At 41.6% G+C, this 23,630-nt stretch overlaps 1 protein-coding gene across 1 annotated transcript in view; it reads left to right on the forward strand.

Annotated features, from left to right (window-relative positions):
• Window positions 1-23,630, forward strand: part of GRIN2A (glutamate ionotropic receptor NMDA type subunit 2A) — a 378,152-nt gene that overhangs the window by 245,213 nt on the left and 109,309 nt on the right. The window contains exon 5 of the mRNA XM_007462837.1: window positions 11,761-11,875. Within this exon, the coding sequence (XP_007462899.1) occupies window positions 11,761-11,875 (115 nt within the window). The remainder of the gene's footprint in view (window positions 1-11,760; window positions 11,876-23,630) is intronic.

The raw sequence follows: 23,630 nt of genomic DNA on the forward strand, positions 1-23,630 counted from the left end.
CTTTCCCTCTCTCTTGCTCATCCTACTGCTGTGAGGATCTCCTCCCACAGAGTGCTTTCCAGCTTTCCTGAAGGGCCCTGCTCTGCTTCAAACTCCATTTTGTTTTATTATTCAAGTGGGAGAAAATATCATCCCTCCTTTCCCCAGGCTTCTCTCTCCACTCCTTTCCCTGTCTACCTTTCTCTCCCTTCCCCCCCACTTCTCCTTCTTTCTAACTTCTCTCCCTTCTTTTTCTCCTTACTACTGTTTTGTTTCATCTTTTTCTCTTCCTACTCTCCCCACAATTATTTCCCCATAGTTGTAAAATTAATCCTTTAAAGCAAAGTGGAAAACAAATAGGAAGAGGAGTTATAAAAACAAAGAGCTTTATTCTTTCTATTATTTATTTAAAAAACCCAGCCATCATTGATATAGCAGTTCTTCTTTGCTCTTCAGGAAATAATTACATTATTTTCTTTCCCATCAAGAAAGCAATCTAGCAGTTATGGGAGAAGATAGGACTGTCAGGGCAGGGCAGGATTGCAGAGCTGAGTCTTCTGGGGGGCAGATTTCCACACCAGAAATCCGTGGCAGGATGTGAAACATTATTACTGCTGAATTTACACAGGGCCGTTAAGTTTCATTATGAGACTGGGGAGCATTTAGACTACTGTTTAGGCCAGGACATATTTAACTCTGTCCTGATGGTTCTGAGGTGTCATCCAGCACCCCGGAACATTCTCTGTGCTGCTGAGGCCTCCAGCTCTGGCCAGATGAAAATCTGATCCTGTTCATTCAGCAAATGGTCACTGATCACCTACCATACGCTGGACGCTGTGCTCAGGGTGCAGGGCGTGTGGCACCGACTCAGACAAGGCCCATGATCCCTGGGGGAGTTTACCCTCCAGCAAAGGAGATGATGTGAAAGTGTGTGAAAAACTCTGCAACAAGGTAGAAAGGGAGCTGCAGAGGAAGTGATGAGAGTTCCAAGGAGGGAGCTGAGGCTGGAAGCTCAGTGAACATTTTGGAAAGAGGTGAACTCTGTGCTCAGTTCTGGGGAGTCTGAATATGTGAAATGTTCAGGGGAGAAAAATCTTTGCATTCATTGAGACTTTTATGATATTAAATTATAGAAAACCAATTCTCATTAAGTTAAAAAACAAAACAAAAACAAAAGGATGTATTGGTCTATCCTACTGGAAAAGCATATATGGGGTGTACGTCTTATCTGCCATATCTTGATCCAGGTGCAAATGATGTCTTCAAATCCCTCTCCCTCTCTCACTCTTTTTCCCTTTCTCTCTCATGTTTCTCTCTGTTATGGCTCACTGTTTCATCCCATTGAGATGGGAAAGAGCACACTTAAATAGGTGTGGGTTCACATACTTTTGTCACGGTATTTCCTTAAGTCAAGAGAGGCAGTATTCTCTCTAGCTGCAACAGAATATTCCCAGAGAAGGATTCTGATTGGATGAGCTTGAGTCATGTGCCCATCCCTGAACCAATCACTGTGGCCAGAGATACTCCTATTGGCCAGGTAGGGGAAAATTTATCATCAAGAAATGGTCATAGCAAGAAACATCAGCTTTTACTGTTTTCCCAGTGGAAGAAAATGTAGGAACAAATAGCCAAGAAGTGGGAAATCACAAGGACACCATAAGTGTTTGGGTCTGCTCCAATGCAAGGTATGTAAAGAGCAGTTTTAGAAAGTAAGGTTGAAAGTTAAAGTTGGCTAAGGAGCATGGATTTTAGCTTTGGACATTAGGGAGCCATTTCAAGCTTTTGAGCAGAGGTGTATATAATCGGAACTGAGGTTTAGGAACATTTATATGGCAGGCAGGCTTCAAATGAGTGTAAGGGATGATGTACAGCGAGTCTAGAGACCAGGTAAGATCTTTTAACAGCCCAGGTAAAATGTATTATTTAAAGTATTTAGGTAGTAAGTAACAAATTAACTCTGACTAGCTTAATTAAACAAAAGGAGGTAATGAAGGAGGAATGATAGAAAACACATTGGGACTTTACTGGGGTATCTTGAAAAATCGAAGTAAATATTAAGCAGCCAAGGTTTGGAAAGGTCAGAAGGTGAGGCAACATTTACTGATGAAGGAAATTTACTATCACCTTGGTCCCGATCAAATAATTTCTGGTCTCTGTCTCAACCATCAAGTTTCAAATTCCTGAAAAGAGAATCTGATGGTTCCAGCTTGGGAGAGGTGCGCTTCCCTCTCCCACCGGATCTATTTTTTATGGCCAAAGGAGAGAAGAATAGATGTTCTGGTGTATATAGTGGGCAGGGCGGGGGGGGGGGGGAAGTTGCTGCTTCTCCAAATAAGGGAACTTATTGTGTGTCAGTAAGCCACCCTACAAAGGATGCAATCTTTTTTTTTTTTTATTGGAGTGTAGTTGCTTTACAATGTTGTGTTAGTTTCTGCTGTACAGCAAAGTGAATCAGCCACACATATACATATATCCCTTCTCCCTTGATTTCCTTCCCATTTAGGTCACCAAAGAGCAATGAGTAGAGTTCCCTGTGCTATACAGTCTGTTCTCAATAGTTATCTATTTTATACATAGTAGTGTATATATGTCAATCCCAATCTTCCAATCCATCCCACCCCTCCTTCCCCCCTTGGTATCCATTTGTCTGTTCTCTATGTCTCTATTTCTGCTTTGCAAATAAGTTCATCTGTACCATTTTTTAAATTCCACATATATGTGTTAATATACGATACCTGTTTTTCTCTTTCTGACTTACTTCACTCTGTATGACAGTCTCTAGGTCCATCCACGTCTCTACAAATTACCCAATTACGTTCCGTTTTATGGCTGAGTAATATTCCATTGTATAGATGCACCACATCTTCTTTATCCATTCCTCTGTTCGTGGACATTTAGGTTGCTTCCGTGGCCTGGCTATTGTAAATAGTGCTGCTATGAACATAGGGGTGCATGTATCTTTTCGAATTATAGTTCTGTCTGGGTATATACCCAGGAGAGGGATTTTTGGGTCCTATGGTAGTTCTATTTTTAGTTTCTTAAGGAACCTCCATACTGTTCTCCACAGTGGCTGTATCAATTTACATTCCCACCCACAGTGTAAGAGGGTTCCCTTTTCTCCACACCCTCTCCAGCATTTATTGTTTGTAGATTTTTTAATGATGGTCATTCTAACTGGTGTGAGGTGATACCTCATTGTAGTTTTGATTTGCATTTCTCTAATGATTAGTGATGTTGAGCATCTTTTCATGCGTTTGCTGGCCACCTGTGTGTCTTCTCTGTAGAAATGTCTATTTAGGTCTTCTGTGCATCTTTTGATTGGGTTTTTTTTTTTTTTTTATTGAGCTGCATGAGCTGTTTGTATATTTTGGAGATTAATCCCTTGTCAGTTGCTTCATTTGCAAATATTTTCTCCCATTCTGAGGGTTGTCTTTTCATCTTGTTTATGGTTTCCTTTGCTGTGCAAAAGCTTTTAAGTTCCATTAGGTCCAAGGGATGCAATCTTGTGAGCTATATGGGCATAGAAGGAAGCAGGGTTTTTCCTGGAGGAAGGAATATGAATATTCCTAAGTTTGAATTTAGATCAGAGAGTTCAAGTGAGTGGTTAGTAGATATGCTGCATTTCATTTACAGTATTATTTTAAAATTAATTTACTGAATGCCTTTAGCTGGGGTTTTCATCATTCTCTATAATCTTGTATCTGGTCCGTTTCAGCCCTTGATGTTATCTGTCCTGTCTCATACCTGGAAAGCATGAGAGTTTTTGATTCCTTCCAAGAGCTCACGTTGGTGTTTGCCCAGAAGAAAAGCAAGTAGAAATGGAGCAATGGAAGACTAATCAGTATTCTGATAGATTAGGTTCCCCCTGCTAATGCTCCAGTAGCATCAGGGAATTCAGTTGCAAATATGTTACCATTTATTGGAATTATTGTATAAAACCTGCTTTCTCCCTAAACTGTAAGTGACTTCAAGGGAAGGACCACAAGTTTTTTACTTACCATTTTATCTCCTGCATGTTCCTGGCATATAGTATAGGTACTCAATTAATATTTATTTGAATTGAGGATGCGTTTGATAAGAAATGAATTTGAGGCCTTTCGATAGATGTGCTTTTGAGGTGTTGCTTACTGGACCAAACTCTTTATTTATGGTCCATAACTTATGATCTTGGTTTTAGCACTGAATGTTCCACGCCCTGGGAAATCCCTCAGTTCTGGGAAAACTGAGATAGTTGTTCATACTACTTACAGATGTCAATCCTACCTCTTAGCCCTAGCACCGTAAAACTTCTCATTAATGCTGTGTGGTTGTTACGCACTGAATGTTTGCATTCTCCCAAAATTCACATGCTGAAGCTCTAATTCCCAGTGTGATGTTATTTGGAGGTGAGGTCTTCAGGAAGTTGTTATGGTTAGATGAGGTCCTGAGGGTGGGGCCCTCATGATGGAATTAGTGTCCTTAAAAAAGAGGAAGAGACTAGAGATCTGACTCTTTGGCCATGTGAGAACAGAGCAAGATAGTGTGTAAACCAGGAAGAGAATCCTCACCAGGATTCAAATCTGCCCAGGCGTGACCTAGGACTTCCAGTCTCCAGAAGTGTGACAAATAAGTGCCTGTTGTTTAAGTCACCCGACCTGTGGTGTTTTGTAACAGCAGGCTGAGCAGACTAAGACAGTGGTGTTTTACCCCATTGACATAGGAGTGAGGTGAGACTCAGAGGAGTTGGATGATTTGCTTAAAGGCACAGCACCAATAATGGAGGGTTTAAAACTCAACTCTAGCTTGCAAATCCCTAATCTGCTCTTCTCTCTACCTGACAATGTTCCCAGAGTTCAAAGTACTGAGTTATGTACTCTTGTCCTCAAGTACTTTGTAACCCGGCAGGGGTGATATAGTTGTGCAGGTTATGAATAACGCAGGGGGGACCCCTTTGCATCGTATTCACTGCAGATTTGTGTTTTATTTTCACAGTTCCTCTGGCAGATGGTAGTATCAGGTTGTATTAGTCAGGGTTCTCCAGAGAAACAGAAGTAGTAAGATATTTATATAGAGAAAGACATTTACTACGAGAGATTGGCCCACATGATTACGGAGGCTGAGAAGCCCCACGATCTGTCATCTCCTGGGCCCCAGCCTTTCTCCTCTGCCTTAGTTACCTCTTCGGGTCCTCAGAGACCCACCGAGCACAGGTGAACACTCTCTGGACAGATAGAGAAAGTGGGCCTCATTGTCAGAGGGCTAGAGAATACGATAGAGACCTGAGACTTTTCCTTCCCTCAGTAAATATGTACTGAGCAGCTTCTCTCTGCCAGGCACTGTTCCAGGTTCTGGAAAGGGGGAACAGCCGAGAACAAGGTAGACAAATCCCCTCTTCTCATGGGGCCTAAGGTTCCAGGATGGGGGGATACCCAGTGATTCTTGGATAAAGTTGCACTTTGAATTGATTCACACCATCTCATTCTGCACATTTGGGGAAGGTGAGGAGTCAACATCCATGTACATCTGCCTGTTTGAGATCCTGAATAATTTGACAGCATAGACACAGGTGATCCAGGGAGTTCATAGAAACTGCTTGTCATGTTGCCTACTTTTTTCCAGCTCTCTTGGAATAGATGCTCATTGCAGGGGATGAATCCATTGACCCCTGTGCCAGCCAGTCCCAAATGGTTAGGTGAGGCAGAACCATTAGAGGTTCATGGTGATATGTTCAGTACTATTTTGATAGTGTTACAAAATACTATCCAGAATTTCAAGAATTTCCACATCCCCCATCATGTTCCTGAAGAAACCACACATATAAGGAGCAAGAGATCCTGAGAACCGCTTTATTAATGGACACTCAGGCTTCCAATAATTCCTGATAAAGTAGAATTAGGGCATGCATCTTAGATCCTACTATAGATCCTGTTCCCACTGCAAACCTTTGGCCAAACGGGTCAAGCATGTTGTCTAGTGATGGGGTAGATAGAATGGTCACACTTACAGAGAACGCTTAGCCCTAACTTACTCCATGTTTTAAACTTAGAAATTGTATTACAAAAGATAGTTGGTGGGGCATGTCCTCAGAAAGTCACCTTTGGCTCAGGTGTGCTCACCAAGCAGAGATGGGAAGCCCAGGAGTCATGAAGGGCAGGCTGGCACCTGGGTCAGCACTCTTGTACCATAGCCTGGTCCAGGGGTACCTGGGGCTCTGAGTAATCAGATTAGCTTGGGGTAGGGGCCTACAAGGCCTCCCTTGGAAAACCGGGATTAGCAGTCAAAATGATCCTCGAGCATCTAAGAGAAAGCCTTTTAATTTCAAATTTTAGAAGGAAAAAAGATAAATATGTGAAACCGTGACACCTACTACTACCCCCGCTGTCATCGTTTACCAGACACCATTATGTGCCAACACTCTGCTGGTCACATTATTTACCTCTCTCATTAAATGTCATCTAATGTGATCCCTATAATTACACAGAGATGTGGCTATCATAACTTGACTTTTACAGAAGAGGAAATGGATGCCCTGAGAATTTAGGAGACTTACCTGGGATTGGAAGCCACAGAACTGCATGCTAACCCAGGCTTTCTGATTCCTAAACTAAACAGTCGTCTTGCAGAACTGCTTCTCTACAGTTGTGGCACAGGAAATAAACGTTGAATGAGCAAGTTCCCAGCAGCCTATGCCTGCTCATTCATTTGTTCAGTTATTCAACAAATACTTTTAAGCTCGTACTGCAGGACACTCTTTTAGGTGTTTTAGAATCGCAGTGATCAAAAGAAAGATCCCTGCCTTTTTGGAGCTTACCACTTCTGTTCTAATTTTTTTAAATTAGTATTGCTTAGCCAAGACAACTAACATTATTATTATCATTTTTTAATTGGCCACAATGGAATTTGAGAAAGAGTAAATACTCCCCTCTCTTTTTTTAACCCAGTTTTGTTTCTTTTTGGGTTTTTTTTTTTTCTTCTTTTTCATTTTGCTGTAGTTTCTGAGTCCGTTTTGAATTATGCTGGCCTGGATTATGCAGATCTATGTGTTGGAGTTATTACATTTCTGTCCTGACATTTAAGTCTCAGCTCTTCAGTCATGCCTTGGTAATCATTCAGGGGAAATGAGAAACCACCAATGAGTATATGATGTTAAGAACCGGGGCAAAGAGGAAAGTACACTCATTAGGAGACTTGCTAAAAAGAAATGGTGTGAGGGCGTATTCGGGGAAGGTGTGGTGCAGGAGTTGGGAGTCGGAAAACCATGAGTTTGCTCTAAAGAGAGGATTTGTGCCCAAAAGGGAATGGTTGATGGAGGATGAGAGGGTGCTGAGAAAGACATCAAAGTGGAAGGGATTTCAAACCACCAAAAGGAAGATGGAAAGCGGTAAACTATTTTGTAAACATGAGAGCGTCTTGAGAACTGAAAAAGGGTAAAGAAAACAGTGACTCTGTTTTCAAAAACATGTAAATTAAATGACAAATGAAAAAAATGGTGACACTAAAGCAGTTTGCGGAGGCATTTAAGGGGCAGTGCGATTCAGGAAAAGGCCTGGGGAACATGAGAAATAGCAAAGCAGATGGGAAATTAACTGAAAATTGAGACCCACTGAATGGGTTCTGGTGGCATTTATGAAACAGTAAGAGAATTAAAGTCTGAAGGGAAATAGTGAATAATAATATGTCTAGAGAACATTGCGAATAATCAGATTTGGGAAGTTAAAGGAGACTTACGAGGCAAAAGAGAGAAAATAGAAATCTGGAGGAATGAGACACTTTTAAGTAATAGTTGAAAGAGCTTATGCAGCCCATATATGGTTGGCCTTTGACAAAAAGAAAGAAGGATCCTGGCAATGAGTACCCAGAATGGCCACAATAAGCATGGCTTTAAAAGGATGAGGTTGCATTTGGGGTGGGGTGTTAGGAAATATGACAGGGTGGAAAAAAAAAAGATACATGGAAACTTTATGTAAAGGTTAACTACTATTTAAGCAACAGCTGTGTACCAGGCATTGGGCCAGACATTTTATTTTATTATTTTTTTTTTTTTAACATCTTTATTGGGGTATAATTGCTTTACAATGGTGTGTTAGTTTCTGCTTTATAACAGAGTGAGTCGAGTCTACATATATATATGTTCCCATATCTCTTCCCTCTTTGTCTCCCTCCCTCCCACCCTCCCTATCCCACCCCTCCAGACAGCCACAAAGAACCGAGCCGGTTTCCCTGTGCCATGCGGCTGCTTCCCACTGGCTATCTACCTTACGTTTGTTAGTATATATATGTCCATGTCTCTCTCTCGCCCTAACACACCTCACCCTTCCCCCTCCCCATATCCTCAAGTCTGTTCTCCAGTAGGTCTCTGTCTTTATTCCTGTTTTACCCCTAGGTTCTTCATAACATTTTTTTTTTCTTAAATTCCATATATATGTGTTAGCATACGGTATTTGTCCTTCTCTTTCTGACTTACTTCACTCCGTATGACAGACTCTAGATCTATCCACCTCATTACAAATAGCTCAATTTCGTTTCTTTTTATGGCTGAGTAATATTCCATTGTATATATGTGCCACATCTTCTTTATCCATTCATCCGACGGCGGGCACTTAGGTTGTTTCCATCTCCGGGCTATTGTAAACAGAGCTGCAATGAACATTTTGGTACATGACTCTTTCTGAATTCTGGTTTCCTCAGGGTATATACCTAGTAGTGGGATTGTGGGCCAGACATTTTATATGCACTGTTGCTAATGCCACCCACACACCTGGGAGTGAGGGATCTGTTAGGTTAAACCACATGAAACCATCATGGTTACTTCGTATGGTTTAACCTGATCTGTTTTTACAAAGAAGGAAATGGAAGCTCAGAGAATTTTTAATATATGACCCTAAGTGGCACAGCAGGGGAATGGCAGAGGCAGGCTTTGATCCCAACAATTGCTAGCAATAGCAATTCATTCTTTAATTCACTCTGCGCCTATTTATTTTAGCACCAGCCATGTGCCAGGCACTCTGTTTGGCACTAAAAATACAGTACAAAACAAGGCATAAGAGGTCCCTGCCTTCATGATGCACACCGTCCATCTGCTGGTTAAAAAACAAGATGAAACACCAAAGATGGTCCAGAACAGCTGTCCAGTAGAAATATAATGTAGTCACTTATCATCTCAAATTATCTGGCCACACAATGAGCAAGTAAAAAGAAGATGAAATTAATTTTAATAGTGTATCCTACTGCGACCAAAATGTCTAAATTTTTTCAACATTAAATGAATATAAAATTGTTTATGAGATCTTTTACACTATTTTTTCATACAAAGTCTTCCAAATCCAGTATGTCGTGCCCTTATGGCACATTTCTATTCAGACTAACCACATTTCAAGTACTCCATAGCCACCGGTTGTTGGTGGCTACCATATTAGAGCTGATCTAGAAAGAACTTGATAATTCTGGCCCAATTTCTTTGCAGTCATAATACAGGGAAAACAGTCCACCTGTTTTTCCATGTTATTTCTAATCCCCATGCACCAGCATTTCACAGGGCACAAAATGCAAGCCGTAGAGAAATGTTTCTTTCACCTGGACTTCAGTTTCATACACCTGAGGCTGTAGATAGCAAAGGAAATTTGTAGGTATGTGCATCACATAATTCACCTATTTTCTGATATGTATTTCACTGATTAAAACAACAACAGCAACTTGAAACTTTACCATCAATGGACGATAATAACACAGAAGTGGACCCTCTGCAAACCATCAGAGCCTCCACCATGTCCGCGTTTTGCCAGCATGCCTTCATGTGTTTATTGATCCTGGTGGAAACATCGAAGATGTAATTCGAAGCTTAGCAGCAGCCAGAATTTCTGATATTTTATCTGGTCACTAAAAGTTTTGTAATCAATTTTCAAGAGAGAAACAAAACAGTGATAAGATTTTGCTGTTTAATACAAGTGCCCAGCAGGTGTTAATGGGGACCAAGCAGTGGGGTGTATAATGGTTTTTCCCTGGGTAAAGAATTCTGCTCTGGAGGAAGTTTAAGTGGGAAGAAAAGCCTGTGGAAATACGGATCATCCTTCCTAGAAATTAGATGGGGGAATTGAGGGTAATGGGTACAGTCAGGTCTTCTGCACTGTGGCTGCCCAGGGGCAGACTTGGGACCAGTTAGGCCAATCTCTCTTTTTCGAATTATTTTTGTAATCTAGTCCTCTTCCTTAATATTTTACTTCTTTAGCTACTTTTGTTGTTAAAGGAATATAATGCAAAAAAATGCTATGACTTTGAGGTACCCTGTCTTTCTGGGGAGGTCTCTGAATGCTTCTAACCACCATACTGTATTTACTGAGTGTCTGCTAAGTGGTATGTTTTCTTGGACGTCTTTAACAACATCATATTTGTCTCACGCTGCAAGGAGATGTGAACCCCTGAGAAGCCTCCCTCCCAAATCCTGGGAAATGAGCTCTGTCTTGCTCTGCATCAGAGCCGAGCCTGACTACAGGCGACGTGGTTTGAGGCGGGGGTGTGGGAGGTAGAGATAAGAGTATTGTAAGACAGACAGACATCACTTGTGACAAAGACAACTGCACAGTTGTTGTATAGGGCAGACATCGAGGAGCCATCCTTGACGCCTCTCTCTCCCCCACCCTCATACCTAACCCATCACTGAATACCTGCTCAGTATTTCTCCACTTGCCTATGTGTTGCTGCTCCTACTCTTCCTTCTCCTCCTGTTTTGGGGCCACAATGGGACCAAAGCCAACACCATCTCTCACCTGAATAACAAGAGCACTCTGACCAGCCCCCCTCTACCTACTGTGGTCCCCCGCAAACCTATTCTGTACACAACATTTAAGTCATATTATACTGATACAAGAAAAGTCTGATTATATCACCTCCTTGATTAAAGTCTTCAATGTCTTTGTATTGTTGTAAAATGAAGATAAAACTCCTTAACAGGGCCTGAAAAGCTTTGCACTGTCAGTCCCTATTTACCTTCTCACCCACACCACACCCCACATTTCCCTGTCTCTCTCTGCTTTAGCCTCACTGGTTTGCACTCAGTCCTTCATAAGCACTACCACAGGACCTTTGTACATGCTGTCCCCTTTGCCTGGAATGTGCTTACATCTTTTCTGATCTAGTTAATGCTGAGTCATCCTTCAGGTCAAGCTGCACTTCCTTATAGAAGCCTTGCCTGACCCCTGTTTCACTTTCACATAGCACACCCCGCCCCCTCTATTGTAGCACTTGTCATAGTTTGGTGATTAAGCAATTAATACCTGTCCTCTCCCTTAGACTATAAGCTTTAAGAGGACAGAGATCATGTCTGTTTCTTCTTTATTGCCAACCAACTAGCTGAGTCCTGACATGTAGCAAATATTTGATAAATATTAGTTGAATGAATAATGAATGAGTGGGATATCATTTCTTTGACGTTGTATACCATGTGGTTTATGAGCAAGCAGTTTCCTTTAGGGAAGCTTGTTAAAACATGCTTTCAGATCCTCCTGTAAGATCATTTGAACAAAAGTCTATAGTCTGGCAGGACAAATATGTTCCATCCCCTGTGCTTTCTGCAATAAATTACTAATGCCTATACAGGATTGGGGATTCTGGGATTGATTACAGGCTCATGAAAAAGAGTGCATGGAAGTTAGCAGAGCCTGTGTGGGTACTGATGCTTCCACAGATGGAGGCTACTTGTGATGAGTTTACACCTTCTCAGTGTTATGCTGATGGTGGCATCCACTTATTTGTTTGAAACCTCTTTAATTCTTCCCTAAACATTTGTTTTTCTCTTTCTCTCTCTAGATTTATGGTCAACGTGACATGGGATGGCAAAGACTTGTCCTTCACTGAAGAAGGCTATCAGGTGCACCCCAGGCTGGTGGTCATCGTGCTGAACAAGGACCGCGAATGGGAAAAGGTGAGCATCCTTCTTGTGCCGAATACAGGGGAAGCAGGAAAGGTGTGGGCAGCAAGGGAGCTCAGACCACTCCTTTTCCCAAAGTATTTCCCTCTGAGCAGCTCCACATGTCATTCCATGACCCTTGATCGAACAAGGCAGACAGATACTGTAAGATGGAGATGCTTTCCCTGGGTGAACTGTGGCAGTTGTATGCTGTTCATTGTGTTGGGTTCTCAAATCTGAGTAGGTAGTGTCCTTGAAAGACTTAAGGTAATTTAAAAGCAGTGAAGTTTGGTTCACATCATTGCAGCAGCAAGTGGTCACTATCTGGCAGTGATCACACCAGTTTGCCTAAACCTCCTAATGGAGTACGATATTCGCACATTTTGCCCTATGAATGAACCCCTTGTATTTTCATGTACTTAGTCTTTCGCTTTGAATCAACGCATTTCCAAAACTTAAATGTATCGCTTCTGCAAATCATGGATTGGAGAGTGTTATATTTCTTGTAAAGCACATTTTCTAGAACGTATATAATAGCTATAAAAAATATTAAAAAATCAATGTTCAGGAAAAACTCATCTGATGTACCACACAAGCCATATACTGGGTCAGAGAGGAGAGATTTCACAGGGAATTTGGAGATGATCCCGTGCATGCAATGGCAATATCTGTCCCAGTGGCCTACGCCCTCTCCCATAATTCAGCTCTCAAATTAGTCCACATAATATCATATAGAAAGCAGAATAAGAGGACTGAAAAGGAAAAGGACTATATTGTTATTGTGTCTTTCTGGACAGGCAACGCGTGGTCTCTAAACTACCTCAGCAGCTCGAGGTTTATTTTCACTTTGCGCATCAGACGGAGGCCTGAGAGACTTAGGGGTAGGAAGATACAGGATATAGTGTGGAAGTCATGTTATAATTAAATAGGATCAGAAGACAATACTGTGCAAATGGAAGCATTGACTTTGGGACAGGGGGTCAGTGACAGATTCCTAGAAGGGACTTCTGAAGTAGAAGCTTCACAGATTTTTCTGCTACGCCCAGCAGCCACATAATATACAGTCCTTCAAGTACACTTGAAAAATTCACCAGAGTAGACTATATTCTGGAGCCTAAAATGAGTCTCAGTATATTTAAAAGACTTAAAATATGCACAATGCATTCTTTGACCATAACAGCATTAAAATAAAAAGTAATGACAAAAATATATATACAAAATCCCCAGACGTTTGGAAATTAGGTATCATGCTTCTAAATAACCTATGGGTCAAAGAAGAAATCAGAAAAACATTAGGGAATATTTTTAATGGAATGACAGTGAAAACACAACATATCAAAATTTGAAGAATAAATTTGATGATGTGCTAAGAGGGAAATCCATAGCTTTCAATGCTTATAATAAAAAAAGAAAAAAGGAAAGTGTAAAGTCAACGATTTAAGCTTCTACATTAAGAAGCTAGAAAGAATAGAGCAAAGTAAACCCAAATGAAGCAGGGGAAGGAAATAAATATAAGAGTAAAAATCAACACAGAAGAACACAAAATATAGAGAAAATCGACAAAGCCAAAAGCTAGTTCTTTAAAAAGATTAATAAAATTTCTAATTCCTAGCAAGAGTGATCACACAAAAGAAAGATGACACAAATACTAATAATCAATCCTAAAAATGCAAGAGGGGATATCACAACAGACATTCCAGAGTCTACAGACATTAATATGATTTTAAATATTATGAAAAATTTATGCCAACAAATTTGATGATGTAGACAAAATTGGCGAATTTCTTGAAGAACCACAGTTTCCCAAAACTGTCAGAAAAAGAGATAGACAATCTGAATGCTCTAAATTTGCTTGAGAAACTGAATTCATAACTAACAGCCTTCCCATTTAAAAACCAAGAAAAACTTAGGGCATAGATGGCTTCATTGTGAATTCTATCAAATATTTTAAAAAGAAATTATACCAATCTATACAGAGATTTTCAATATATTAGTAATCATAGTTCAGCAATATATTGGAAGAGGATACTACATCATGGATAGGTGGGGTTTATTCTAGGAATGCAAGATTCGTTTAACATTCTAAAAATAAATCAATGTAATTTACCATATTGACATAATAAGGAGAAAATTATATGGTCATCTCAATAGATGCAGAAAAAGCATTTGACAAAATCCAATATTCATTCTTCATAAACAAGGGCAATTTCTCAATCTGATAAAAGTTACCTACGAAAATCCTATAACTAACATCTTGAATAATGATGAAATAATGAAAATAGGCTCACAAATATGTATTCAAATGATTTTTGATGAATAATTATGACAATGGGAGAAAGCAAAGCCTTTTAAATAAATGGCGTTACATCAACTGGACAGTCTTACTGAAAAACAAAAACAAACAACCCTTGACCCATAGCTCACACTATACACAAAAAATAACTTAAAATAAATTTCAGACTTAAATATAAAAGCTAAAACTACATAAGAAAATACAGGAGGATATTTTTGAGATCTGAGAAAGCATACAGTAAAAGTAATAAACCAGACTCCATCAAAATTTAAATCTTTGCTGATATAGAGACACTCTTAGAAACTGAAAAAGAGAAGCCACAAATCCAGAAAATTTTTTTTTTTTTTTTGGGCGGTACGCGGGCCTCTCACTGTTGTGGCCTCTCCCGTTTGCGGAGCCCAGGCTCCTGACACGCAGGCTCAGTGGCCATGGCTCACGGGCCCAGCCGCTCCGCGTCATGTGGGATCTTCCCGGACCGGGGCACGAACCCGTGTCCCCTGTATCGGCAGGCGGACTCTCAACCACTGCGCCACCAAGGAAGCCCCCAGAAAAAATATTTTTTAAAATATATCTCAATCAAAGGACTCATATCCAGAATATATAAAGAACTCCTATAAATCAATAATAAAAACAACACACAATTCAAACAGGAAATTGACTTAGAAATTTCACAAAAAATTTTACTCACATAGTCAGTAAGTACATGAAAACATGTTTAACATTGATGATAATCAGAGACATGCAAATTAAAACCACAGTGAGCTTCCACTTCATACCCCCTGAATGGCTCAAATGAAAAGGACCAACAATACCAAGTGCTGGTAAGGACATGGAGCAACTGAATCTCTTACATATTGCTGACAGGGGTGTAAAATTCCAGCCACTGTGGAAAACTGTTTGGCAGTTTCTTATAAAGTTAAACATACACCAACCTTATGATCCAGCAATTCCACTCCTAGGTATTTACTGCAAAGAAATTTAAATATATACCCAAAAAGTAATATTTATATAAGACATTCATAATAGCAAAACATCAGAAAGAACTCAAAGGTTCATCAACAAGGATATGGGTAAATACATTACATATATTCATAAAAGGGATTGCTACACATTAATAAGGTACGAATTGATAATACCCACAACAATGCGGGTGAATTGTAAAAACATTTATGTTGAACAAAAGCCAGACACAGAAGATTATACTGTATGATTCCATTTTTATGAAGTTCAAGAAGAGGCAAAACTTGTCTATGGGGTTAGATATCAGAATGATGGTTGCTTTTTTGGAGGAGGGCAATTAATAGGAAAGGGGCACAGGGGACTTTCTAGAGTTATGGCAATATTCCTTGTCTTGAACATTTGTCAAAATGCATCAGACTGTCACACAAGATTTGTTTCATTGCATGCCATTGTATCTTAATTAAAAGATATATTTTGAAACTGTTCAAATTGAGATACCCTGCACAATTAATTACCAATGTTTACTGAGTTTTCATACTTAACTCCCTAACATGAGTACTAGTTATGACAACAATAGCCATTGTTTATTGAACGCTTACTTGATTTTTTCTTTAGGCGGTACATCCAAGCTCTGACGACTTGGTTTATTCAATCATTCCACAAATGTTTATTCAGTGCCTACTATGTGCCAGGCACTATTCTTGGTGCTTGGAATCTATCAGTGAACAGGAGAGACAAAACAACAATTTCTGATTCATGGAACTTAGACTCTGGTGTGTGTGTGGAGAGGGATGGGTTGGGATTTTGTGCACTTTTGTGATGCTTGAGGAAAGCACTGGATTCTGTCCCCAGGTGTTACCTCTGCTCTTCCCTCTGGTAAACCCTGTAGCCTACTGTCCTAAGTGGCTCACATCTCCATGTCTGAGCTGGTTCCTTTATGTATCTGGGACTTCGAACATGCTTTTTTTTTCTTTCCTGTAATGCTTCCCTGTATCCTTACTTTCTTTTATTCATCCTTCAAATTCTGGCTTCTCTCTCCTCTTGCAAATGGAAAGTCAAAATGCAAGTTTTTTTCTTCTTGTCCATAATAAGAGGTAGAGAACTTGAGCCTTTCTGCCTTTTGTTATTACATTTTGGAGTTATTTTTCAACCTTTTGAAGTTACACAGTCTGAGGATCACTTTTGGAACTGTAAAATCATTCTCGTTGGTTGGATTTAACCAGTCCTGGATCAGGCTTGGCTCACACCTGTGGATTCTCTGTGCTGCCTTTGGACGTATCTCATTTGCCAGGGAGCCTGTTTACAGGGAGGCTACTGTAGTGCAGGTGATAACATTGCATAAAAGAAGGCGGCCCTTGGGCTTCCCTGGTGGCGCAGTGCTTGAGAGTCCGCCTGCCGATGCAGGAGACGCGGGTTCGTGCCCCGTTTCGGGAAGATCCCACATGCCGCGGAGCGGCTGGACCCGTGAGCCATGGCCACTGAGCCTGCGCGTCCGGAGCCTGTGCTCCGCAAATGGGAGAGGCCACAACAGTGAGAGGCCCGCATAACGCAAGAAAAAAAAAAACAAAAAAACAAAACAAACAAAAAAAAAAAAAAAAAAAAAAAAAAAAGAAGGCGGCCCTTGATAGGCTTCATTTCCACTTACAGAAAATACCCTTTTAATATTTTGTGTGTCCTCCTTCAAATTTCTGTTGAAATATAGCAATTTCCCAAAAAGGCAGCTCCAGGAATTGCTGCAGAGTTGAGCTTAGAATGTACAAATGCTTCCTGTAGTTGGTGTATTCTCTCAGCGCTCAGGGGATCCAGTGCTTGAGAAATAACTCCTTGTGCTTCTGTCTCGAAGAAAGAGGAAGCCAATGGAGCAAGTAAATACCAGTCATGTTATCCTTAAAGCCGTCCCCCAGCAGCACATGCTGGTACAGCCAGTCAGCAGAGGGGACGGTCTGCAGAAGGAGGGAGCTGTTATTCTTGGACTCAGGAGATTTCTTTTCATCTCTGAGGTCACTCAGTGGAGTCACTGGAAGCAGCATGTAATGAGGGTGTCTTGGAAAACATGACAAGCCCTTAGAGGGACATTTGCTTTCTGCTGGGCCTTTGTGTGCAGCTGGCGTGGATTAGCCCAGTGCTGTGCACAGTGCCCGCTTGTGTTCAGCAGACACAGAACTCAGGTCTGAGCAGACTTTCCTCTTATAAATTGGGACTTCCATGCCCTCTGCCTCTCTTTTTTTTTCCGATGGCTTTGCTCTGCATTAGAGCTTAGTGGGTCCAAGCCTTCCCAGAGATGCTTGAAAATAATACCCTGGTTACAAGCCAATTGGCAGCCCAGGCCAATACAATAAACACCCTCTGTGGGCCAACTCTATGGCCAACATTCCATCTGCACCAGAGTGAGGCAAGGATGAATAGGATACCACCCCTGTCCTCAAGTAGCTCATTACTGAGCCATGTCTGGGGAGAGAGGGGTGGACTTGACTTGGTCAAATGGGTGAGTCTGCATGAGGGTGGGGACATTGAGTAAAAGATTGGATTTCTCCATGGTGAATCGTCTTATTAACTACTTGAAAAAATGCTTTGGGAATAATTCTATTTACCATTTTAGGGTTACACCAGTCTAAAATGAAAAAAATATGTGTGTATATGCACATGCATATAACATACATACAGACTAGCTTTAAAAAGCATATATAGGGCTTCCCTGGTGGTGCAGTGGTTGAGAGTCTGCCTGCCGATGCAGGGGACACGGGTTCGTGCCCCGGTCCAGGAAGATCCCATGTGCCGCGGAGCGGCTGGGCCCGTGAGCCATGGCCGCTGAGCCTGCGCATCTGGAGCCTGTGCTCCGCAACCGGAGCGGCCACAACAGTGAGAGGCCTGCGTACCGCAAAAAAAAAAAAAAAAAGCATATATATTTAGAGAGAAAGAGAGAGGGGGAGGGAGAGAGATTTAAAGAAAGGTTTTTAAAGCAGTTTTGACTTCAAACATGAATGGGACAAAAATCATAAATATTAAAATAAAACAACCCTCTTCTCTTCTAGAGAAGCTCTAATTAAAGATGGCAGAGATGCCCCAGAAGACAAAAGGGAGACCCATCATTACGTCTTCCTGATTGAAGGGCCCCATTCCCGTCTCTCTGATGCGTCTGCTTCCCTCTTTATTCTCACCACTCTGTTTGCATTCTCTTTGGTGCCCTTGATCTCAGTTGCTTTCCACACTGTGATGACTCCCAGATCCCTCTCTCCAGCACAGATCTCCTGATCTCCAGACTTGGCACCAGGACTCCCTTACACGGACAGCCCATAGACCTCCACTTGATCTTGTCCAAAGCCAAAGTCACCATCTTCTTCTCTCAAATATGGTTATTCTCCTGTGTCCCAGCACAGAAAGCTTCATTCTTATCCTCCCAATATCCTCCAAGCCCTCATAGTCACTTGTCATCTGCTCATTCTCTGTCTCAGTTCCTGTCTCTTTGAACACTTTCCTCTTTTTGCCAAGGGCACCCCTTCCATTGATTCTACATCTGGATAATCCAAACCAGGCCGTGTCCTTTCCACTTTGTACAGACCTGTATACTAACTCCTAGGAGTGTTAGCAGCTTGCGTTATAATTATTTGCTTGCACGTTCATCTTCACTTGGACTGTGAGCCCCATCAGGGAAAGGTCTGTTCTTTCCACATGTTTCTTTGGCTGTACCACAAGGTGCTATTTCTTTTTTTTTTTTTTTTTTTTTTTGGTGGCACACGGGCCTCTCACTGCTGTGGCCTCTCCCATTGCGGAGCACAGGCTCCGGACGCGCTGGCTCAGCGGCCATGGCTCACGGGCCCAGCCGCTCCGCAGCATGTGGGATCCTCCCGGACCGGGGCACGAACCCGTGTCCCCTGCATCGGCAGGCAGACTCTCAACCACTGCGCCACCAGGGAAGCACACAAGGTGCTATTTCTAATGCCTAGAAGGGCCTCTATACAATCTGCTGGTAATGCCGACTTCAATCACCATTTACTAAGAGCTACTCTATACCAAGAACTATGCTGAGAGTTTTATGTCCATGAGCTCATTTAGGCATTTCAACAACTCATCTACAGTAGGTATTCTTATCCTTGCCTCATAAATGGAAATTCAGGTTCAGAGAAGCCAGGGACCTGCCTCAGATCCTGCATGTGGTAGAAGCAGGATGTGAATGGAGGACTGCCTGACCAGGCTGCATTCCTAATTCCTACATCGTACTGAATTACAGCTGGTGGGAAAGGAATATTTTAGAGGAGAAATTAAGGGAGTTCCTCCTATCCTTAGAGTGACACCCACCTCCTTATTCTCACTGGATGCAGCAGATTTCACTCAAACCCAACCAGTTAGAACTTGGGGTATAAGCATTTATCACGTCTCACAGGCCGTCTTTTTTTTTTTTTTTGCGGTACGCGGGCCTCTCACTGCTGTAGCCTCTCCCGTCGCGGAGCACAGGCTCCGGATGCGCAGGCTCAGCGGCCATAGTTCACGGGCCCATCCGCTCCGCGGCATGTGGGATCCTCCTGCACCGGGGCACAAACCCATATCCCCTGCATCGGCAGGCGGACTCTCAACCACTGCGCCACCAGGGAAGCCGTGGGCCGCCTTTTTTGTTCTACAGAAGTTCCACCTTCCAATCTGGCTCATTGAAGAAGAGGTTGTACCCTGTTCCTGTGTCTTGTGCATAATGAAGCAGATGCCAGTTAAAGAATTCCTAGTACAGATACGATAAAGGAGATCTTAGAAAAAGCCAAGATTGATCCCCAGTTCTGGCTGTGGCATATCAGTGTGTTACCAGATCTATCGAGGCTTTCACCCACAATGGTGTATGCATGGGGTGCAGTTTTCCCATGGTGGGGTCTCTAATTAGAGAATGTCATAACTCCCTCCCTTCTAAATCATTGTATTTTAACTACCCCTCCGTCACTTTCCCACCACATTTAACCTAGATGGCTTGGTGAGTCTCAAGAACTCATGTACAGAAGATTTCTAGTGTGTGTGTTTGCTTGTGTGTATGTGTGTGTGTATGATATCAGTTATCTGCCAAAAGGTTCATCCTGCTAAAAGATGGAAATATTTATGCAAACATTATACTTGGCATCTGCATACACATACTCCAATGATTACGTTAAAGAAAATCACGGAGGAAAATTATAATTGAGAGGATACCAGTAAGTTACAATTGATAGAACAATTGTGTGAATTGCTAAAACTGAAGTGCATTGTTTATACGTCCTACAAGCAGCCAGAAATATATTATGGCTTCTACTATGTGCTTGCTTTGCTTAGGAAAACGATGGCAGTGCATTGATGAAGCCATGAATTCTGGCTATGACTAGCACTGAGAGAATACTGTCTGTTTTCAAGTTTTCACTTTTTCCTTTACCACTATATCTCTGGTGCTCAATAGCTATGACTCAATAAATATTTATAGAATGGATACGAGAATGAAAGGATTTTTTTTCATGAACTTCCCCAAATGAGGAACATCTTTTAGTGTAGTCATTTTACATGTGTGGTCCTGTGGGCTACCCATATCAGAGTAACCATGGGAAAGATGTAAAGGTGCTAAGACTTTTGCGGTACTAGCACTACCTCAAACCTACAGAATAATCATTTCTGATTCTGCTTTTTCATAAGCTCCCCTAGCAATGCCCATTAAAGATATAGAACTACTGCTTTAGGACATGGATTTACTCTTCGTTATCTTGAAAAAATGGTTTCATCTAGGTCACCCTGGCTATCAAGACTTCCTGCTTCCTGTCTTTGTGCCTCTTTCTTCCTTTGGAATACACAGCTTAGTAGCAATGCTTAAGAGCAGTGGTACAGGAGAAAAGGAAATAAGGAAATTGGAGTCCTGTAGCACCTAGAGTAATCTCTGCTGAATGAGACAGTAACAGTGCCAAGTGAAATGTTTATGGATGTAGTGTAGTTCCTATCACCTGGTGTGTCCTCAACAAATATTGAGTTATTAAGTAACTGGTATTTTAGTTAAATCTGTCCCCCTTAAGCAGAGATGCTTGAATTTGGGGTATATAACCCTTATTTAATCACACTTTTATTCTGTCAAGCAAAATTTCCTGAGTACCTACTATGTGCAAGCCATTGTTGAGGGTTGCAATGAGACTTGGACCTGTCTTAGAGTGTCATAGGGCATGAGGAGATGCTCATAATTGCAAAACAGTATGAAATGTGCCACAGAAGATGCTCTGATAAAAGTATCTGATGTTTGGAGAAGGGATATATTACATGTAGGCTGGCTGATCAAGGGCATCTATACAGAGGACTTCTAATTTGAGCAGGGTCTCAGATGAGACCTTCTGCACATGTGTGGGGAGGCCATTCCATGCAGAAGGACCGTTGAAAGCCAAAGTCCAGAGGCAAGCGTGCTCAAGGCTCATTTGAGAAAGAGTTCAATGTGTTTGAAACATAGCTTGTATGGTAGGCAGAATTCTAAGAATGACCCCCAATGACCCTCACTCTTCTATAATCCTCTCTTCCAGGAGGATGACCTGTGAATATGACGAGATACGCCTTCTGTGATTGTTACGTTAGATAGCAAAAGGAGTTTTTCAGTGGACTTTGAGTTAATCGAAAGGAGTGTTATCAGGCTGGGCCTAACCTAATCACATGGGCCTTTTCTTGGGGGTGTGTGTAGTTGTTTTACAATATTGTGTTCGTTTCTACTGTACAACAAAGTGAAGTAGAGCTCCCTGTGCTGTATCGCAGCTTCCCATTAGTTATATCTATTTTATACATATTAGCTAGTGTATGTATGTCAGTCCCAATCTCCCAGTTCATCCCACCCACCCTTTCCCCACCTTGATGTCCATAGGTTTGTTCTCTACACGTGGGCCTTTTAAAAGTAGAGAGTTTTCTGAAACTAATAGCAGAAGAGGAAGTCAGAGAGATTTGAGCATAAGCAGGAATTGTCTGACTGCTGGATTTGAGGATTGAGAGGGCCACATGACCGGGAAGCAGGTGGCCACTAGGAGATGAGTTTAGTCTCTGGCCAACAGCCAGCAAGGAAACAAGGGCTTCAGTCCTACAACCTCCAGGAACTGAACTCTGCCAACAACCCGAATGAGTCTGCAAGTGGATTCTTCCCAGATCCTGCAGCTATGAGCCCAGCTGAGTGACAGCTTGGTTTTGGCCTCATGTGGCCCTGAGCAGAGAACCCAGCTGAGCCCCACTGGACTTCTGACCTACAGAACTGTGAGGTCATAAGGGAGCATTGTTTCAAGTGGCTATGTTTGAGGCCATTTGTTACATGGCAATAGAAGACAAAAGCAGATTGTTTAAAGGGAAGATATGGGAATGAAGGACCATACTGGAGTTTGAATTATACACTGTGGGATTTTATTCAGTCACCTTTGGGGTACTGTTGAAGACCTTGAGATGGGAGAACAACATAAAAATAATAATAGTAATAGCTAATACTCATTTAGTATTGATGATACACCATGCAGGGTGCTAAGCGTTCAAATATATAAACTTATCTAATGCTCACATGAACACTGTGATGCAGATACTACTATTACCCTCTTTTACATGTGAAAGGGATAAATAAGGCCCAGAGAAATTCAATAACTTGCTCAAGATGACAGAGCTAATAAGTTGCAAAGCCAGGATAAGAGCTCCATAGCCTGTTCTCTTAGATTAAAAACTAAACTACGTCTTCAAAAATAAAATGGTGATGGGCATGGATCTTGGGGAAATTTTCTAAGGGACTGTTTAAGTAGCTCAGGTTGAAGGGAATGTAGGTGTGAACAAGAACAGTGGCAATGGCATCTGAGAAATTTCAGCAACAGAACTGAAAGCACATGGCACTGACTGTATGATTTGCTGAGAGATTCGTGAAAGAGAGAAGTCAGAAAGATTTAAAAGAAAATTTTTTTAGGCATGGGTTTGTGTTTAGGCATTTCTGGACTGAGCACTTCCAGAAGAAATTTGTCATGCCTGTAAATGACATGGTTCATCTCTCATCCCTTCCTCTCCCCCTCTTTCCTTTTCTCACTGTTTCCTTTATTCTCCAAAACCCACAGCTAAAATCAAGTGGCCTTTTGTAAAATGGGTTTGGTAATATCACCACCTTAGCAGAAGCTGTGTGAAATTTAATTTGTTTCCTTATATAATGATCATTAAGTTTCTCAAATGATGTAAGCCACAGAGAGGGAAAATTAAGCCATTACAAAAGATTTAAAATTATCCTCTGACTTCCCTAGAGTCATGCATGGTGACTGTTTTAAATACCTACACGGTACAATTTGTTAGGTCACAGTGGGGAAAGTACAATAGGTCTGTAGCAAATGAACACATCAAACTGAAATGAGTAATGCCACCTCCTTGTGTGTGTGTGTGTGTGTATCTGTTTCTGTCTTGCATGGTTCTCTTTCTTTCTTTCCTTCCTTCTTTCCTTCCTTCCCTCTTTCCTTCTTTCCTTCCTTCTTTCTTTCCTTCCTTCCTTCCTTCCTCCCTCCCTCCCTCCATCCCTCCTTTCTTCCTCCCTCCCTCCCTCCC

Source organism: Lipotes vexillifer, unplaced genomic scaffold, assembly GCF_000442215.2.
Source record: "Lipotes vexillifer unplaced genomic scaffold, Lipotes_vexillifer_v1.1 scaffold306, whole genome shotgun sequence".
Lineage (NCBI taxonomy): Eukaryota > Metazoa > Chordata > Mammalia > Artiodactyla > Lipotidae > Lipotes > Lipotes vexillifer.